The 19630-nt window shown below is 38.7% G+C and overlaps 1 protein-coding gene across 14 annotated transcripts in view; it reads left to right on the plus strand.

The window, feature by feature from the left end:
* The first annotated feature begins 12111 nt into the window (after positions 1-12111).
* Positions 12112-19630, plus strand: part of GPHN (gephyrin) — a 633256-nt gene continuing 625737 nt past the window's right edge. For all 14 annotated transcript variants that reach the window (XM_058739364.1, XM_058739365.1, XM_058739368.1 and 11 more), the window contains exon 1: positions 12112-12295. In XM_058739364.1, coding sequence (XP_058595347.1) covers positions 12232-12295 — 64 coding nt within the window. In that variant the 5' untranslated portion in view covers positions 12112-12231. The remainder of the gene's footprint in view (positions 12296-19630) is intronic.

The following is a 19630-nucleotide window of genomic DNA, read 5'->3' on the forward strand; positions in this document are numbered from 1 at the left end:
CAGGGCTGGTTCAATATACACAAAAGAATCAATGTGATTCATCACCTCAATAAAAGAAAGGACAAGAACCATATGATCCTCTCAATAGATGCAGAGAAAGCATTTGACAAAATACAGCATCCTTTCTTGATAAAAACCCTCAAGAAAGAAGGGACAGAAGGATCATACCTTGAGATCATAAAAGCCATATATGAAAGACCCAATGCTAATACCCTCAATGGGGAAAAATTGAGAGCTTTCCCCCTAAGGTCAGGAACAAGACAGGGATGTCCACTCTCACCACTGTTATTTGACATAGTATTGGAAGTAGCCTCAGCAATCAGACAACACAAAGAAATAAAAGGCATCCAAATCGGCAAGGAGGTCAAACTTTCACTCGTTACAGATGACATGATACTCTATATGGAAAACCCAAAAGATTCCACCAAAAAACTGCTAGAACTGATCCATGAATTCAGCAAAGTTGCAGGATATAAAATCAATGCACAGAAATTGGTTGCATTCCTATACACCAACAATGAAGCAACAGAAAGAGAAATCAAGGAATCGATCTCATTTACAATTGCACCAAAAACCATAAAATACCTAGGAATAAATCTAACCAAAGAGGTGAAAAATCTATACACTGTAAACTATAGAAAGCTTATGAAAGAAACTGAAGAGGACACAAAAAAATGGAAAAAGATTCCGTGGTCCTGGATAAGAAGAACAAATATTGTTAAAATGTCAATACTACCCAAAGCAATCTACATATTCAATGTAATACCTATCAAATAACACCATCATTCTCCACAGAACTAGAACAAACAATCCTAAAATTTGTATGGAACCAGAAAAGACCCTGAATAGCCAACACAATCTTGAAAAAGAAAACCAAAGCTGGAAACATCATAATCCCACACTTCAAGCTGTATTACAAAGCTGTAATCATTAAGAGAGTATGGTACTGGCACAGGAACAGACAGATCAATGGAACAGAATAGAGAACCCAGAAATGGACCCACAAACATATGGCCACCTAATCTCTGACAAAGCAGGAAAGAATGTCCAATGGAATAAAGACAGTCTCTTCAGCAAGTGGTGCTGGGAAAACTGGATAGCGACATGCAGGAGAATGAACCTGGACAACTTTCTTATACCATACAAAAAATAAACTCAAAATGGATGAAAGACCTAAATGTAAGACAGGAAGCCATCAAAATCCTCGAGGAGAAAGCAGGCAAAAACCTCTTTGATCTTGGCCGCAGCAACTTCTTACTCAACACATCTCCAGAGGCAAGGGAAACAAAAGCAAAAATGAACTACTGGGACCTCATCAAAATAAAAAGTTTCTGCACAACGAAGGAAACAATCAGCAAAACTAAAAGGCAACTGACAGAATGGGAAAAGATATTTGCAAATGACATATCAGATAAAGGGTTAGTATCTAAAATGTATAAAAAACTTATCAAACTCAACACCCAAAAAACAAATAATCCAGTGAAGAAATGGGCAAAAGAAATGAATAGACACTTCTTCAAAGAAGACATCTAGATGGACGAAAGACACATGAAAAAATGCTCAACATCACTCATCATCAGGGAAAAACAAATCAAAACCACAATGAGATACCACCTCACACCTGTCAGGATGGCTAACATTAACAACTCAGGCAACAATAGATGTTGGCAAGGATGCGGAGAAAGAGGATCTCTTTTGCACCACTGGTGGGAATTCAAACTGGTGCAGCCACTCTGGAAAACAGTATGGAGGTTCCTCAAAAAATTAAAAATAGAACTACCCTATGATCCAGCAATTGCACAACTAGGTATTTATCCAAGGGATACTGGCATGCTGTTTTGAAGGGGCATATGCACCCCCATGTTTATAGCTGCACTATCAACAATAGCCAAAGTATGGAAAGAGCCCAAATGTCCATCGATGAATGAATGGATAAAGATGTAGTATATATACATACATATATATATATATATATATATATATATATACACAAATATATGTATACACACACACACACACACACACACACACACACACACACACAATGGAGTATTACTCGGCAATCAAAAAGAAAGAAATCTTGCCATTTGCAACTACGTGGATGGAACTAGAGAGTATTATGCTAAGCGAAATTAGTCAGAGAAAGACAAATATCCTATGACTTGACTCATATGAGGATTTTAAGACGAAGAACAGATGAACTCAAGGGAAGGGAAGCAAAAATAATATAAAAATAGGGAGGGGGACAAAACAAGAGACTCTTAAATATGGAGAACCCACAGAGTGCTATTGGAGGGATTATGGGAGGAGGGGATAGGCTAAGTGGATAAGGGGCATTAAGGAATCTACTCCTGAAATCATTGTTGCACTATATGCTAACTACTTGGATGTAAATTTAAAAAATAAATTTAAAATAAATTTAATATTAATATTTTAAAAACCCAATTCACTGGACCCCTCCGTTAGACAATTAAGTCATGAACTTTCAAAGATAGGGCAAGAGCATCTGTATTTTTTTTTTAATTTTTATTTATTTATTTATTTATTTATTCATTTATTTATTTATTTAAATATGAAATTTATTGTCAATTGGTTTCCATACAACACCCAGTGCTCATCCCAACAGGTGCCCTCCTCAATGCCCATTACCCACTCTCCCTTCCCTCCCACCCCCCACCCCCAGAGCATCTGTATTTTTTAAAAGTTCCTTTGGAAATTCTTATGCGAAACTGGGTTTGAGAATCACTGTTCCAGGTCTTCTTGCCTTTATCATAACATTTAATGAATTATATTGGAAGTGTTTGTTTCTCCAACTATCTCTCTCTCTCACCAGATTGTGAACTCTTTGAGGCCCAGGACTATGTCTTGTTTATCTTTTCATTTTGACCACCTAACACAGTACCTGAGAGTAGATAGAAGCTCAGATATTGCATAATGCCTCAGACAGTTAATTGTAAAGTCCCAGGTCTCTTGATACCTTGTCTTGTGTCATTTTGGGTCATACTACTGTCCCAGATCTTCAGATCTTTTGTTTACTCTAAGTGGTCATTAATTTCCAGAATCCTGTCAATAGGGAGAAAGTTTATTTGTTACAAAACATTTCTTAGTCTGTAGGAATCCCTTGTTATATTCTGGTATGAGCAAAGTAAGCCGTCCGATTAAAAATTTTCTTTCCCCCAAGGTTAATTTAAATCTGTAAAGTGTATTTAAAAATGTAATTTTGGGGGCACCTGGGTGGCTCAGTCAGGTAAGCGTCCAACTTTGGCTGAGGTCATGACACATGACATGATCATGATCTCATGGTTTGTGAATCTGAGCCCTGTTTAGGGCTCTGTGCTGACTGTGGGGAGCCTGACTGAGATTTTCTCTCTCGCTCTCTCTGCCCCTCTCCCAGTTGCTCTCTCTTTCTTTCAAAATAAATAAATAAACTTTTAAAAAATTTAATTTTAGACTTGAAAATGTTTATATGTAATCACAGAATTTGGATATTAGAAGGAACTTTAAATGAGTATGATGTTCCTTCATTTTATAGAAGAGGAAACTGGAGTTCAGCTTTGTTGAAAGAGTGTCCAAAGTCCCACAGTTAATTGGGGATGTTAACAGTTAGGATAGTTACCAGAGCTCAGGTTTTCTTGGTACCAGTTCATATTCCAATCTAATTCATATCTTTCCTCTCTTGACCACATAAATAACAGGTTCGGCAGCCCAGAGATAGTTTCATGTTCTCCCAACTGAGTAAAATGAATATGTAATCCATATTCTGTTTCAAGAAAGCCACCTCTGTACTTATCTAGTCCTTGTATGCTTCAGCATTCCTGAGAGACTTTCCAAGTCAATTGGATTAGACAGAGCAATGAGAGCTAAAGTCAAGAATATAAAATCTGACTGTACACTGACTACTTAAATAAGTAATTTAATTTCAGGGTCTTAGATTCCCAATTTTAAAATTGGATTAAAAGAGCACCATTCAAATGTTTTAAAAATCGTATGCACATTTTTTGTTTGGCATTCAATAGGTTTAGATGAGTATCTGACCTTTCCCCCCTTTTTTCTTCATTAACTAAGGCATGAAATAAACTAGTTGTTGGGAAAGATTTATCCCTTCTTACACAATGAATCATTTGCCATCACCAAAGTGTCAAAATTGTATGTTTACTCTCAGTCACACTTACCACCTTTCCTTCAAATCCGCCAAATTTTTCAGTTTCTTCAAAACACAAAACGGAAATATCAAAGCCTTTTATCTTACTTTGTAAAACTTCACATTGGCCTCTGATTTGCACTTCTATGGCAGTACAAAGTTATCATTTGGGTTGGCTGGATATTTGTGAGTATCTGCATTTTGATAAATCCAGGATATAGATCTTACCTTTGTAGGTACAAATTTATTTGGTCAACTTACCCAACAGATCAGCAGCTCATCCAAACTCCTCAAACTCCCAAGAGAATCACTGATAAATGGAATCAATTTAAATTACAATGATGGCTATACCTTCCAAGGTGGTTGGAATATGTCTATATTTAGGGCATTCCCATTTAAGAATTAAGTTATTAGGGAAACTGAATTAGCAATCAGAAAGTATTGATGGAATTGAAACATTATTACAGTTTTATGTACACTCATAATATTTCAGTTATGTTTCTCTGAAAATAAAACCTCTGATTCTTGACTGTACTTGGGAGATACTTCTCAGTTTTAACCTCAGCTGAGGAAAACTTTGTCCTGTTAGTAATACATTTACAAACCATAATGTTGGATAGTACTATTTTTGTAGCTTATTTATTTTACCTTGACTTTTGAGCTATTCAGGGAATATTTGCTAACATTTCACTTCCAAAAGTTGCCTTTTTGCAATGACCACAAAGTGATTAGAAATGCTTGTTACACTTCTTTCCTAAATGAAATAAGGCCAACAACAGGATGATACTTTCATCTTTAGTCTAGAATTGCAATAATCAAAAGGACATGTGGCAGTATGCAAGCATATTGCCTTACACTTTTAGATCCAGGTAGAAAATCCAGCTTTAGTATGGTCTATGGTCACTTGACTATGGTCGCCTTGTGTGGTGTCTTCTTTTATAGGCAGAGGTTTCTGAAATCTGTCACATGCCAAGGCAAATTTCTAACAGCCCCTCTGGCACATTGGGAGGGGCTTGTATTGTTCACAATTCAAAGTCTCTATTACTTCATAGGTTCTGTATTTAATCATCAAATATTAGGAGTTGTAAAAGAACCAGTTTCCATGTTAGAAAAGGATACTTGCTCTGTAACCAATCAATCCCACAGCAGGAGATCCACAGAAATATAAATGTGAAATGTAATTACTATATGGTAAATATGAGTGGTCATCAGCTCTACTTCCTTCACATATTCACTTATGCTTTATAACATTTCAAAGTTTAAGAATCATTTTAAGCCAAAACACTGTTTAAATATTTCTATATATCACATTTCCTCCAATTATTAGTCAATCTAGGATAGAATGAGGTGATTTAGGCTAACAAAATAATTTTCTTTCTTTTTAAAAATAATTTTCTCATTAAATGTGGTATATATATACAATGGAGCATTACTCAGCAATCAAAAAGAATGAAATCTTGCCACTTGCAACTACGTGGATGGAACTGGAGGAGGGTATTATGCTAAGTGAGATTAGTCAGTCAGAGAAAGACAAAAATCATATGACTTCACTCATATGAGGACTTTAAGAGACAAAACAGATGAACATAAGGGAAGGGAAACAAAAATAATATAAAAACAGGGAGGGGGACAAAGCAAAAGAGACTCATAAATATGGAGAACAAACTGAGGGTTGCTGGAGGGGATGTTGGAGGGGGGATGGGCTAAATGGGTAAGGGGCATTAAGGAATCTACTGAAATCATTGCCTCACTATATGCTAACTAATTTGGATGTAAATTTTAAAAAATAAAAAAATAAAGTTAATTCACAAAGTTAAAAATAATAATAATAATTTTCTTATTGTATATTGCTTTTATAGAGACAAATATATTTACCTAGAATAGCTGGGCTTTAAGCTAAGTTTGATATCATGGAAACCAATTAATAATAATAATTTAGGAAAAGCATGATGTTTTTCATTTTTTTAAAAGTATAAAACTTAAACTCAAACCATGTCAGTTTTCAAGCTTCGGACTATTTTTTCTTGGCTTGTGTATACTGAATCCTAAAACCTGAAGGCCTTATAGACAGAGTGCTTTTGAGAAATCAAGTAGTTTCTAGGAACCTAATGTTACTTTTGATTTAACAATCTCTCTTTCCTTTCTCTTACCTGATAATTCCTTCTTCTTCTCCTAGCAAATACTGTCCTCCTCTTCTATAGTCTACCCTTTATTTGAATTAAGGAAGGAGAAAAACCAGTGTTTTCTTTAGAAATCTGACTTTTCCCCTCCTTGTTTCCTTCTTTTATAGATAAGCAGACATAAATAAGTGATGATTGTGTGTAAGTTGTCATGACATACCAGGAAAAGCTTCTCTATCTTCTGAATGATAACAGGAGATAATGTGGGTGGTATTAAACATACAAATTAGTGTCCTCAGAAAAGAATAAAATCTGTAGTAATGGTGGAGAGAGATAGGAGTAAGAAGAGTTGAACTAACTGTGAACCTATCGAGGCACTAGCCTTACCTATGGTACCTTGATCCCCCCTCCCTTGGTCTTAGCCATTTGGTAGGGGTCAGCTGATCCTCATCCTCTGGGTGAGTACATAACTGAGGCCTAACCAATCGGGTTAACTTGCCTTAGTGTAAGTACTTTGGGGGTGGGGATATGACCCAGTTCTATGGTTCTCAAGATTTTTGGTTTTAGGACCCCTTTACACCCTTAAAAATTATTGAGGACTCCAAAGAACTTTTAAGTAGGTTACATGTATAAATATTTACCATATTAAAACAATTTTTAAATATAGAAATATACAAACACATTTCATTAGCTGTCAGGGTGATGATATCATTGCATATCATGTAGCCTCTGGAAAAATTCCACTGTATCTAAAGAGAAAATCAGATTGGAAAGACAAAATAATGCCTTGGTATTAAGTATGAAAATCTTTTTGACCTTAAAGACCCTCCAAAAGGGTCCTGGGTTCTCCAGGTGTCCCCAGAAAAACTTGATAACTACCGATCTAAATTATTGCTTACAAAAGACAATACCAATTTTGCCACTATATAGGAAGAGCCAATATGAGAAGTAAGTCAACAAAGGAGAAAGCATAGCTGAAAGATGGCATTTTTATGACATGGTTTCAGATTCTGAATCTAGCCAACCCTGAAGCTATATACATGTATGGAATTCATAACTGCATGAGCCTTTTGACTTAATCTAGGATCAGTCACTTGTAGCCAAAATGTTCTTATACATTTGGAGTAAGAAAAATATGAAGGACCTAGGCACAAAAGTATTCAAGCAGAAATCTGGGCAGCAGAAATACAATATCAAAAGCCCAAGGAAAAGTTCGAATTTGTTTTTATAAACATGGAAGACATTGGAAAACAGTGTCCTAATTGTTCTCGAATAAGCCCCATCAAACTCCATGGACACAGTTGTCCATGGACATGATAAATGGCTCAGCTTCACTTCACTAAAAAATAACAAAGGCATCAAAAAAAGCAAAATGTCAATTTCATTAGTAGGAGTGTATAAACTTATCTCACCTGACTTTGGAAAATTCTAACTAGAATTTTTGTACTGGGTTGAATAGTTTCCCCCCAATTTCACATCCACCCAGAATCTCACAATGTGACCTATTTGGAAATAGGGTCTTTGCAGATGTAATTTGTTAAGTTGGAGTCATACTGGATGATAGTGGGCCCTAAATCCAATGACTGATATCCTTACAATAAGGGCAAGTGAAAATAAATATAGGCAAGAAAGCCATGGTGGCAAAGACTGGAATGATGCAGCTACAAGCCAAGGAATGCCAAGGACTGCCAGCAACCACTAGAAGCTAGAAAGAGGCAGGGAAGAATTTTTGTTTTTAAATAGTATTTATTTATTTTTGAAAGAGAGAATGAGCAGATGAGGGTCAGAGAGAGAGAGGGACAGAGGATCTCAAGTGGGCTCTGTGCTGACAGCAGAGAAGCCCGATGTGGGCCTCAAACTCACGAATTGTGAGATCACCACCTGAGCCGAAGTCAGACACTCAACTGACTGAGGCACCCAGGCGCCCCCCCCCCCTTTTTTTTTGTTATAGAAGCATATTTATTGATATGGAAAGATAATCACACTATACAGTTAGAGAAAAATCAATCAGGAGAGAGAATGGCTTTGCTTTGATTTTAACTTTTGGGCTCCAGAACTTTAAGAAAATAAATTTCTATTGTTTTAAGCCACCCAGTTCATGGTACTTAGTTATGACATCCTAACTTAGGAACTAATACACTGCCTAACTCAGCCCGTCTAAAATTCATCTTGACTATAATCAAGCATCCTTTGGGGAAAATAATAGGTTAAAATCAACCAGAGTTTCACCTTGTACCAATTTTTGTTGTTGCTGTGCTAAATACACATAACAAAATTTACTAATCATTTTAAAATGTGCAATTCAATGCCATTAAAAAAATTCAATTATGTTGCACCCATTTTTAATTGACTGTTTTTTTTAAATGTTTATTTATTTTTGACAGAGACAGATACAGAATGCGAGTGGGTTAGGGGCAGAAAGAGAAGGGAGACACAGAAGCAGAAGCAGGCTCCAGGCTCCGAGCTGTCAGCACAGAGCCTGACATGGGGCTCGAACCCACGAGCTGCGAGATCATGCCCTGAGCCGAAATCGGACGCTCACCCGACTGAGCCACCCAGGTGCCCCTAATTGACTGTTTTAATTGTGGTCATTAGCCTATCAGGAAAGAGGGCAAGAATCAAATAAGCCTTACAGGGAAAATAATCCATTGCCAAATTTGTTCTCTCTCACATCCTAACATCAATGAGGAGAGTCTGACCCCAGAAAAGCCAGTAAGCTTTTGCCTTATACTGAAATTGTAATTAACTATAGGAAAACTCAAGTACCAGGAGGGCTAAGTGTAAACACACTTTGTTACACTAAATGGAAACACAACTTTTATTCATTTACTAACTCATTTGTCTTTCATCTTCAAAATGAAAATCATTATGAAAGTCAGATGCTTATCTTTTGTTAATTTTTAGTAAATGTAAACCCCTGTTGTTTTCATTACTAAAACCTTAATAGAGACAGTGAATCCTTGGGCCCTTCTAATTCTTTAGATACAAACTTTTTTTCACTTTTTGTTTCCCCTTTCCCCTCAGTATATTCCTGAGACATCTGTCAAAATTTGGAAATGCTACTCTCTTCTTACCAGAAAAATTTTTTGTTATAACGCTTGTTTCCAGGGTGGGTGAACTTTGAAGAAATGCCATACTATATAGCAAGAGTAAAAAAGCATGTGCATACTGCAATATTCATTCAATAGGCAGCAGTAAAAGAAAAGTCACATTAGGGACACCTGAGTAAGGATGTCTGTGAGTTAAGCCTCGGACCTCGACTCAGGACAAGATCTCGCGGCTCACGGGTTCAAGACCTGTGTCGGGCTCTGTGCTCACAGCTGGGACCCTGAAGCCTGCTTTGGATTCTATGTCTCCCTCCCTTTCTGCCCCCTCCCCTGCTTGCGCTCTGCCTCTCTCTCAAAAATAAACATTGTAGGGTGCCCCAGTGGCTCAGTCGGTAGAGCATCTGACTTCGGCTCAGGTCATGAACACATGGTTTGTGGGTCGGAGCCCTGTGTTGGGGCTCTGTGCTGACAGCTCAGAACCTGGAGTCTGCTTTGGATTCTCTCTCCCTCTCTCTCTGCCCCTCCTCCGCTTACACTCTGCCTCTCTCTCTTTCTCTCAAAAATAAAGATAAAAAAAACATTTAAAAAGTCACATTAGACAGTAAAGTCAGTGAGTTCTTCCCGTGCAAATTTTGTTACAGTTTGCTAAATTTAGCAGAGATGAATACACTTGAGGAAAATTGTTGGAAGACAAGCACATATTATAGTTGTCTAATTTAGTTCTATTAATACTAGTTTTTTTCAGCAATTTTAGTAGTTTCAGCAAACAAACCTCCATATATGTTAGGGTTAATTAAATTTTAATGAATTTCACCCTTATTACTTTTATAGATACAGGAAGTCCCTTGTTTTCTGTTATTTATTGTGAAAGGAAAATACCAGTTTCTTTCCACAGATAATTATAGAATATTCTAAGTTGAGAGGGTGCTTATTTAGTCTGCAACCTTGAAAACCCCAAACTTAGTTTAAGGTCATAGAACCTATTAGTAGGCAGGGTTAGAATTTCTCTAAAAATTCAAGACATTTTACAACTATTTCAAATTTGAGGGAGCCGTGGGGAATAAAGATTGCAAAGGCAAAAGATTGCAATATAGACTGCAAAGGCAGCAACGTAACCAACCATTTTCTTGGAGGTATTTTCACATATATCTCTCTCACTTGAAACTAGTTTAGAATCTGTTGGCCACCAGGCTCTATGGTGATAGATTATTAAAGTGGCTTTATGATCTGCCTTCCATTTTTTATCTACCATAAAAAATACTAGCAATGCACATACTCAAAAGAAATTTTACTATTTTATCCCACCTCAGTTTCATCCATCATCTACTTTGTATTCCCATTATTTAAAATGAAATACAAAACAATAGGAATCTTCAGTTAGAGGATAAGTCCATGTTTCAATGGCACAATAAAAAAACATAACCATCAAATTGAGATTTTAATTGCGTACAAACGTTGATTATACATTTTTGACAATTTGCTTTTCATTCTTACGCTCCCCAAGTTTTTTTATCATGGCTGAGAACATTAGGAAAAAAAAAATATGTATTATTTTTTTAATTCCTAAGTTGAAAAGGCTAGAAAACAACAACAAGAAGCCAAGGTGAAATTGCCAAAGGTGATTAATAATACATTTATGAAAGGTACATGAAAATAAGTGACAACAAAAACTATTTTTATGGTAATCTCACATCCTACAAATGATGAAATGAAACTCAATTGTCACGGCCTGGCTTCTACTTCCAATCTTTCGATCGTGGGTCAGGGGCGAGGAACACGTTGTTCTCATTCTCTGAGATTGGTGCTTTTCATCTAAAAGCAGAGACCGTGGTGGTGATGGAGCGTAAGGCCACGAAACCACGGGACACCGGGAGGAAGAAAAGCCAGGTATCCCCATTCAGGATGCTCTGCTTCGCTTGTGAGGACCGTCCTGTGGGTACACACTTGGAAACGGGATCCTAAAGCAGAGAAGAAATGGAAATCCTCCGGCAGGGCGAGCCGACTGACGAAGCAAGCGGGAAGGTGAGGCGGGACAGGATAACTCCTTCACTACGGCGGGCTCTCGGTTTCAGTGGCCACCGTTCTGCCACCCACGTAGCTTTCTAAGCCACTTGCAGGTTTCCTGGCGCTTTCATGGGGTCGAGCGGCTGCACGAAGAAGCCCCGTATGCTGAGTCCTTTTCTTCTCCCCTTGGGAGAGCGGCTCCGCGGCCCGGAGAGCTGGCCCGCGGCTAACGACGACGCGCTGGCTCGGCAGGGGATTGCTTCTGTCTGGGGCTCGGCTGAGGCAGCGTTCGCGACCCGCGCGCACCCGCTCCGCGTTCTCCAGCCAATCCGCCGCTACTCGCGCGCCCAGGAGCGTTCCTCCGTCCTTCTCGGGCTGGGCCGCCTCCTTCCCGCTCCCAGTACTCTGCAACCCGAGCCCTCACACCTCCCCTCACTCTCCACGAGTTCCACGCCTCGCGGAGTAGCTCCGCCCCTGTCCCCGAGTCCGCCTCCGCAACCCTCCGAGCGTGTGCACTCCTTTCCCTTCACTCTCCTGCTATCTAGCCGGTCTCGGTCTCGGTCTCGCTCTCCGCAGAGCGGTCTGGGTCTCAGCGGCCTCGTCGGACGCCTCCGCGCGCTCTCCCCCTGCGGCCCGCCCCCCGACCCCTCTACCGCAGCTAGCCTCCTCCGACCTGGACGCGGAGTCGCGCGCTCTGACTCCGCCCCCCCCCCCACCGCGGACTCGCGCACTCCCGGCCGGGCCTCTCCCCCGCGCAGGCCGCGGAGCGCCCGGCCGCCTCCCCCTCCTTGCCCGGTCGCCGCGAGCTCCCCGGGCGCTCTCGCTCTCGCGCTCTCCGAGGCGAGCGCGCTCCCGGCCCGCGCGCTCCGGGCTCCGGCTTCTCCCGGCTCCTGTCAGTGCGGTGACTGCGCTGGGAAACATGGCGACCGAGGGAATGATCCTCACTAACCACGACCATCAAATCCGTGTCGGAGTCCTCACAGGTAACCGGGGGAGGAGGTCCGGGGCCGTCGCGGCCGCTGTCCCCGACTAGTCTCAGGCTTCTTGTCTGTGGTGACTCTTCTCTGCGGCCTCGGGAGGAGGGAAGAATGAGGAGGGGGACGGGGGGGCGCGTTTTACAACCGCTGAGAGCCGCCGGAGGTTGGGGTGTTCCCGCGGGCCCCCCAGGAACTGGGGCCGGCCCGTGGGACATCAGGCCCCAGTGCCTTCGCAGCCGAAGTCCCTGGCCCCCGGGGACTGAGGGGCTGGTGCGGCGGGCGCTGCGGGGCTCCTTGCTGCCGGTGCAGGCGGCGGGATCCCGGCTCCGCAGCCTGAAGCACGCCGCTCTGACTGGCCGGCGCGCTTCCTCCGCCAGTGCTCGTCTTAGAGAGGGGGGATTCCCGTTTCCACCCCCTCCCTCCCCTCCCCCCTCCGCTGGCGGCCCCGCGCTGCTGTAGCTGTGCTTGCCCCGGGCACCGGCCGGACACCACACTGGGGAATATCAGGCGAAACTCTGCTCTGCCTCAGGCTACCCGTCGCCAGTCGGGCATCCCCTCAACCACCCGTGGGACACCCCTTGTCTGTCCCGAGAGGTGGGGGATCGCTTGCACCCAGACCTCGGAAAGTGTCTGCATTCCGCCTTCCCCAGCAAAGGGCCCTCTCTCTGCCCGCCTCTTGGTTTTCTTAGAGGGACCGGCTGCACCCTGCGGCCGGGGCTTTTTATTTGAGAGGGTAGGATTCCCCGACTTGGGCTTCTCTGTCCCCCTCCTTTCTGGGAACCCCCCTCTCCGGTTGGTCCCAAGGCTTGTGAGCAGCGCACTTTTCCTGGGTCTCGTTTCCCTCCCTCGCAGAAGCTGTGTGTGCTCTGCATGTCTGATTCCGTTGCGTTGTATTTGGGTAATATCCCTCAGTTCGGCGGTAGGCAGTTGCTGCAGGGCATGACTTCCGAGATGAATAGCAAGCCAATTTGTTGGGGGTTCTGCTGTGGTTCTGTAATTGGCAAGGCTTGTGTGTAATTCAGTGGCGAAGTGGGGGTTAAAGAACTATATTTGGAATCTGAGGGCTTAGTTTGGAGTGAAGGAAATCCAAGGCACACTTGCTGTGATTTTGGAAAAAGAAGAGATGTAGACGGGAATCCTTGTGTCTCCCTAGTCCCCCGCCCCTCACTTCTTATTTTTTTTTTTTTCTCTTGTCAAATTCTGACAGGTTGAGACGGTGCTCGAGAAGGGACTAAATTGAATGAGACTTGCTTTTATTAGGTAGAAAAAAAAAATCTCTGTCGGTAGATATTGAGTGCTAAGCTTATTTGGCTGCTGAGTTTTAGGAAAAGGAGATATCCGTGGCACCCCTTCCTCTCTTTTAAGTAAAAGGGTTGCCTTGCCGTGGTATTCTTTCCAGATGTTAATGGTGGTTGGTTGAATTTTCCTAATGGAAAGCCCCTGGGATAGAGAAACTAGTGTAAGCCAGTTGCGGGGAAGGGAACCCCCCCCCGCCCCCCCCAAAAGCAGATGATGCGCTGTTCTCTTCTTTTGGTGCTGAAACTGTTGCCTTGTGTGAAGATTCAGTTGTATCAGAATTCTTAGAGTTGACACTGCTGATTTTCAAAGAATCTAATCACGGGTGTAAAAATGTACAGCCTCTATCAGCCTTCAACTTGCTCTTTACAGTCCAGCCGGTTTTGAAAAATGATAGAGTAGTAAGAGTGAAGCTTAATAGAATTCAAAGTATTTCAGCTGTCCATGGAAACGAAAGGTCAAAGCTGTTTTCAAGTTAAACCATAGCGTTTAAAAAAAAAAAACAACGTATTTTTTTGTTGTTGTTAATTTAAGCTTTCCCTAATAGTTTTATTTAGTGAATCTTCTTACCTGGGTAAAGTGACACAGTAGATAGGTGTACAGAATGCTTTGAAAGATAACAGCCCTTATCTCTATCCCTACAGTACAATAGGGATAATATTGGTATGGAAACAACTAAAGAAACAATGTATGTAATTATTGTGCTACTATTTAAATAAATTACGGTGTGTTTGAGGGCTAAATGTAAAAGGAATTCCATTCCCAGATGAATTAGGAGCAAATGTGACTATCTGAAGGGAGAATTTGGTTCATTTACTAAAGGTAAGAAGAAACTGGCATTTCAAAGGGGAATTGAAAGTCAGTGGCAACCTTATAAATGAATATATTGTGAGGATGAGGTTCTTGAGCAGAATAAAAATGAAATGCAAAGACCTTGAAAAGCTTAGGTGGAATAGGTAGGTGGCACAAGCAAGATGTCAAGGAGAAAACTTTGGCAGTGGAATTAACAGTAATCTGGAGAAGCTGTCTCATGAAAATGAGGTACAGTAGTTTAGGGGGAAAAGTCTAGGGTCAAGAATAAGGATATAGCTGAAGGAACGAAAAAGAAGTTTCAGAATTGGAAGAAATGGTAATGGAGGACAATAGTATGTGATGATAAAATGGACATGTGAAGTCAGAAATAACTTATGTTTTTACTTGAAAAGTTATACTCAACTTCGACAGAGCCTGGAAACAGAAGAATCAGAGGAAAGAACACAAGTTCTCAGTCTGCAAATAGAGGATTTTTATTACAGACAGCTTAAAATTTGTGGTCTTGATATTCCGTGTGATTTTGTGCAAGAAAAAACCCTACAAAAATGAAGCTATGTTGTGTGATTTTGTGTCTTATATAACTTAAAGTTTTGCAGTTTTACTGTGTAAAAGTTTTCTTTATTGAACTTAGTACTATGACTTCATACTTAAGAAAAATTGAATTAAGAGGCCACACTTAAAACTGATTTTTATGAGTTATAATTTGTGGCTCTCTTAAAGGCGGAGAGCTTGTTTTAGAAAATATCTTCTACATGCTTCATGATAATGACGTTAAGTATTTTATCTATTTTTAAGAGGTGATTGAAAGTATTGTCTACCTATGCACACATTTTACAATGTGTTTGTATTTTGGTGAAATTGTGTTGTCATTTCTCAAGTCTTTAATTGACTTTCATTGTGACATTTTTTTATTATCTGTTGAAAAATCATATGTGTACTTTGAAACTTCTCATCCTCTGTATTTTTTTTAGTCTTCATCTTGGCTATGAATTTTGCAAATAGATGTAGTATGCAGTCTGTTGAAATTCTCATCAAATATTAGAATTTTGAAACAGTGATAGGAAAATATTTAGCAGAGGCATTTCTTTTTGCTTAATGGTCTTGAATCATTTTGGACTTGAAAATTAGATTATAATAATTAGTGTGACATGGCTATTTTAGTTATGCTGATTATTATCAGGAAAATGGGAACATTTAGGTACATAAAAATTGGTTATCATGGAAACATTTTAGGTTTATAGCAAACTCATTATATATTAATGTGTCACTTTTCACCTACTTTTTTCTATTTCTAAATAAACTCTTTATCCAGGGAGCACACTAGTTCTCTAACTGTCAAAGCTTCACAGAAACATCAGGAAACTAATGAATGCATGCATTTATATAATATAGAGAATGAGAATAGAGATCTGTAACCAGAAGATATTAGAACAAATATAAGACTAGATAATAGAGATTAAAAACTACTTGTAAAGTAGAACACCAAATATATTACATATAGGCAGTATTTTAGTCATTCATAAATAAAGTCATTCAAAATATTTAACAGATTCTAAACCGAGGAGATTATAATCATGTAAGTCTAGAATTGTTGAAGCATTTATTTCATTCCTCAAGTTTATCCTTGTATATTTTCTGAAAAGCTTATTTATTGACATTTATATATCTTTGTTTTGAGAATAGGTGTTGTCATTAACTAGGCAAATTAGTATTGCAAACTAAACTTAAATTCTACCGAATGGAATTTTGTGTTCAGGCAAACATACCAATATTGATCTGTATGACCATTGTTAAAAAGAATCCTATTCCTCAAACTAGGTCATTCTTCCACGAATTTTTGGTTGAAATCAACGTATTAGAGAATTAAATGTTTAGCTAAAGTAGGAAATCATTAATTTCTAACGAATATACTATCATCACTGGCTAACAACCTTATAAGCTAGCAGTACCTATGTTGTTATATATTAAGAGTTTTAAGTATATTAAAATCATGTATGACTATTTGACATTAACTGAGGTGTGGAGAATCAGCAGTATGTTGCTGGGGAAGAAACAATGAATAAGAGTGTAATTTTATTCTTACTGGTGATACATTCATATTTAAGGTGAATAAAGTACTTTGTGAAACACTCAGTAAAATAGACAAAACTTATACTTTCCTCCTGTAAATAGGATTGAAGAACAAGGAAACATATTTGGAATTTGAGCTGTTAAAAAAAAGATCCTAAAAAAGAAGCAATGAAACCACAAGAGATTTTTTTCCTTCACATCTGGGCAGAGAAGATAAATACCACAGAAGAAGAAAAGATTATTTAACCTGCTCAAAAGTATTTGGGACTGTAGTTAGTATGGATAGCATGCAGTCTTGTTTAATTTTTGAGCAACCACCCCAAAAGCAAAAGTCTAATCAAGTATCTTCATGTAGAAGTTCTATCCAGGTTGTTCAATGAATTCATAAGTGAATTTGTGTTCAATATATTAATTTTAATTAAACTTTCTTAAATTTTATAATTAAACAATCCAGTTATTTTTACAGTTTTTCCAGTAAGTATGCATTTTGAAAGAATGGAATTAAACTTACTATATGCTTTAAAAAAAATTCCTAATTTGAAAAATAAGGGGGCAAGGAAATGAGATGTGGTAAAAAGGGGCATTATACAATTTGTGTCCTGCTTTTCATATTGGGTACATGATATTGTGTCAAGGGATACTCTTTAAGGATTCTAAGTCTTAGAATCAATTTTAGTCTTACTAAGTCTTAGTATCAATTTTACTTGACAATGTATAATTTAAACTGCTTTAAGTATGTGTAAATTAGGGACAGAATGTAGAATTCACATGAATTGTTAAGATAAAATTAGAAACTTCAGAGAAATTTCAAGTCAACCCATTTTATAGCTCCAGACCTCATCAATCTTCTCTGTTATTGGTCCTTTGACACCAAAAATTTAAGGAGCACTGGGTCATGGGAAGAACACTAGAAGACTGGCTTTCTGATGCTAGATTGGCCAGTAAAGTTTTGTAATATTATTTAACTCTTAGATTTCTTACCACTAACCAGAAGGAGTCATTCTCTAAGATCACTTTAAACTCTCATGGCAATGTTTCTATACTTTAGCATCTTGAACAACTGGGAAGAGAAATATTGGATATCAGACTTAGTTAATATTTTTTGTCTCCATAATGAAAATCATGATGGGAGGGGTTAGAAAAATGCAAGAGAATAAGAAACAGAAGAAAAGATAAAATTTTAGAGGTTAAGTCCTGTCAGTATAAACTGAAGGAAAAATATTTAGATTTTTTTTCATTTGGAAATTTTTGTGTTGGGGCGCCTGGGTGGCTCGGTTGAACTTCAGACTCTTGATTTCTGCCACATGTCATGATCAATCTCATGACTCGTGAGATTGAGCCCACGTTGTAGGACTCTGCTGATAGTGTGGAGCCTGCTTGGTTTTCTCTCTCTTCCTCTCTCTCTGCCTCTCCCCCTCTCATGCTCTGTCTCTCTCAAAGTAAATAAACATTGAAAAATTTTTGTGACATTGATAATCCTCTGTTATCAGTAGTTTCAGTCTTATACTTAATTTCAGACTTAGCTCAAGCATTACTTCCTCAACAAAATCCTAGACATTATTCTCTACAATGATGTCTTTGTTTTCCTGCAGTATTTATAAATGTTGTCTATACCCTGTAATCATGTATATGTGGGAGGCTACAAGGTATAGTTTTAAAAAAAGACAAAAGTACTTTAGAGTCAAACAAACTTAGATTTCAGACCCAGATTTGGTCTTTATTTTGGGAAGTCATTTAATCTCTCTGAATTTCAGTTTCCCTCTCCAAAATGAGGATGGCAATACTTATTTCACAGAGTTGTAAGAACTGAGATAATGTATGTGAAAATGCCTACCATATATGTCTAACTTGGAGTGTATATTTAATAATCTTCCTTTTCTCATCATATGTTGCTTTGATGCAGTTTGGTAATGTCTTCATGTATAAACATCTTAGTCAAAGTAGGTTTTAAAGTTCTTAAAACAGAAGATTGTGTGCTTTACGTCTTTTGTGTCCTTTTGTTGTAGCACCTATTAATGAAGTAATGGCGTAGGAGATGTATAATAAAAAAAATTGGGTGGTGTGACATTTATATAGTGGCTTAGGAAGCAGCTACCCAAAAACACTTAGGTTAACCAGAACTTCACTGTTACTAGTAAGAAGACGGTTCAGGGGTTTAGTATTTTTCTATATATTGCTAGTAAGAGGATGATATTAATAATGTGTATTTGAAACATTTTTATACTATCAGGTTTGATATCTTAGTTGCTTCTTAGTTGATGGGCAAGTCTTATGAGGATTATTTTAGAGTAATTTTATAGTAATTTTTAAAAATGTCATCTTAAAAAACGAAAAATTTATAGGTTGAAGAAATTCTGAAAATGTTATTTTGAAGGTCAGTTCTGATGGTCAAAATAGCATAAAATAGGAATCAAAAGTTCTACGTCTTCTATGACTTTCAAGACACTTAACTGCATTTTACCTCTGTTTCCTTAGCTTTGAGTGGGGGTAATTGTGCTTACTTAATAGAGTTAATGTGAGGAACAAAGGAAATAATGTATTCAGTATTCAACATCTATGTGCTAGGGTCTGTGCTAAAGTGAGGGATACAATGGTGAATAAGACAAATACAGTCCTAGTCCTTTTGGAGCTTATATTTTAGCATTAATAGGAACACGCTATTTAGTCAACTTGGATATTGACAAATTCATGCTTCATTCATGTTGTATTTCAAGGAATAAAGTGCTTCTATGTTTTCTTTTTGATGTAGATTACTTAAGTATAAACATCAAAACTTTTCGTGTAAAGCCATCTGTGACACAAATTTTTAAACCATTACATATTTCCTACTTTCTAACAGAAGATGTTGAACATAATTTATTTTTGTTCAATCAGGTCTAAGTAATTATAGCTAACAATTATCAGGCCTATATACATGGTATAAACATGTTCAATTTGTTCTAAGCATTTGGCGCATGTTATTTAATCCTTATGGCCTTTATAAGTTGCCCTTCACCTTCTAGTTTCTAATCTACTATACCCTTGGGAAGCACACAAACTACCTTGCTAAGAATTAAATATGGTAGCATATCCATTTAGACTTGCCAGTCTAAAGAATGATTGTTTTCACTTTTGGGTTGAGGGCATTAGAGAAGGAATGGTTATTACTATAAGACTAAAAGA

The sequence above is a fragment of the Neofelis nebulosa genome, chromosome 7 (assembly GCF_028018385.1).
Source record: "Neofelis nebulosa isolate mNeoNeb1 chromosome 7, mNeoNeb1.pri, whole genome shotgun sequence".
In the NCBI taxonomy this organism is placed as follows: domain Eukaryota; kingdom Metazoa; phylum Chordata; class Mammalia; order Carnivora; family Felidae; genus Neofelis; species Neofelis nebulosa.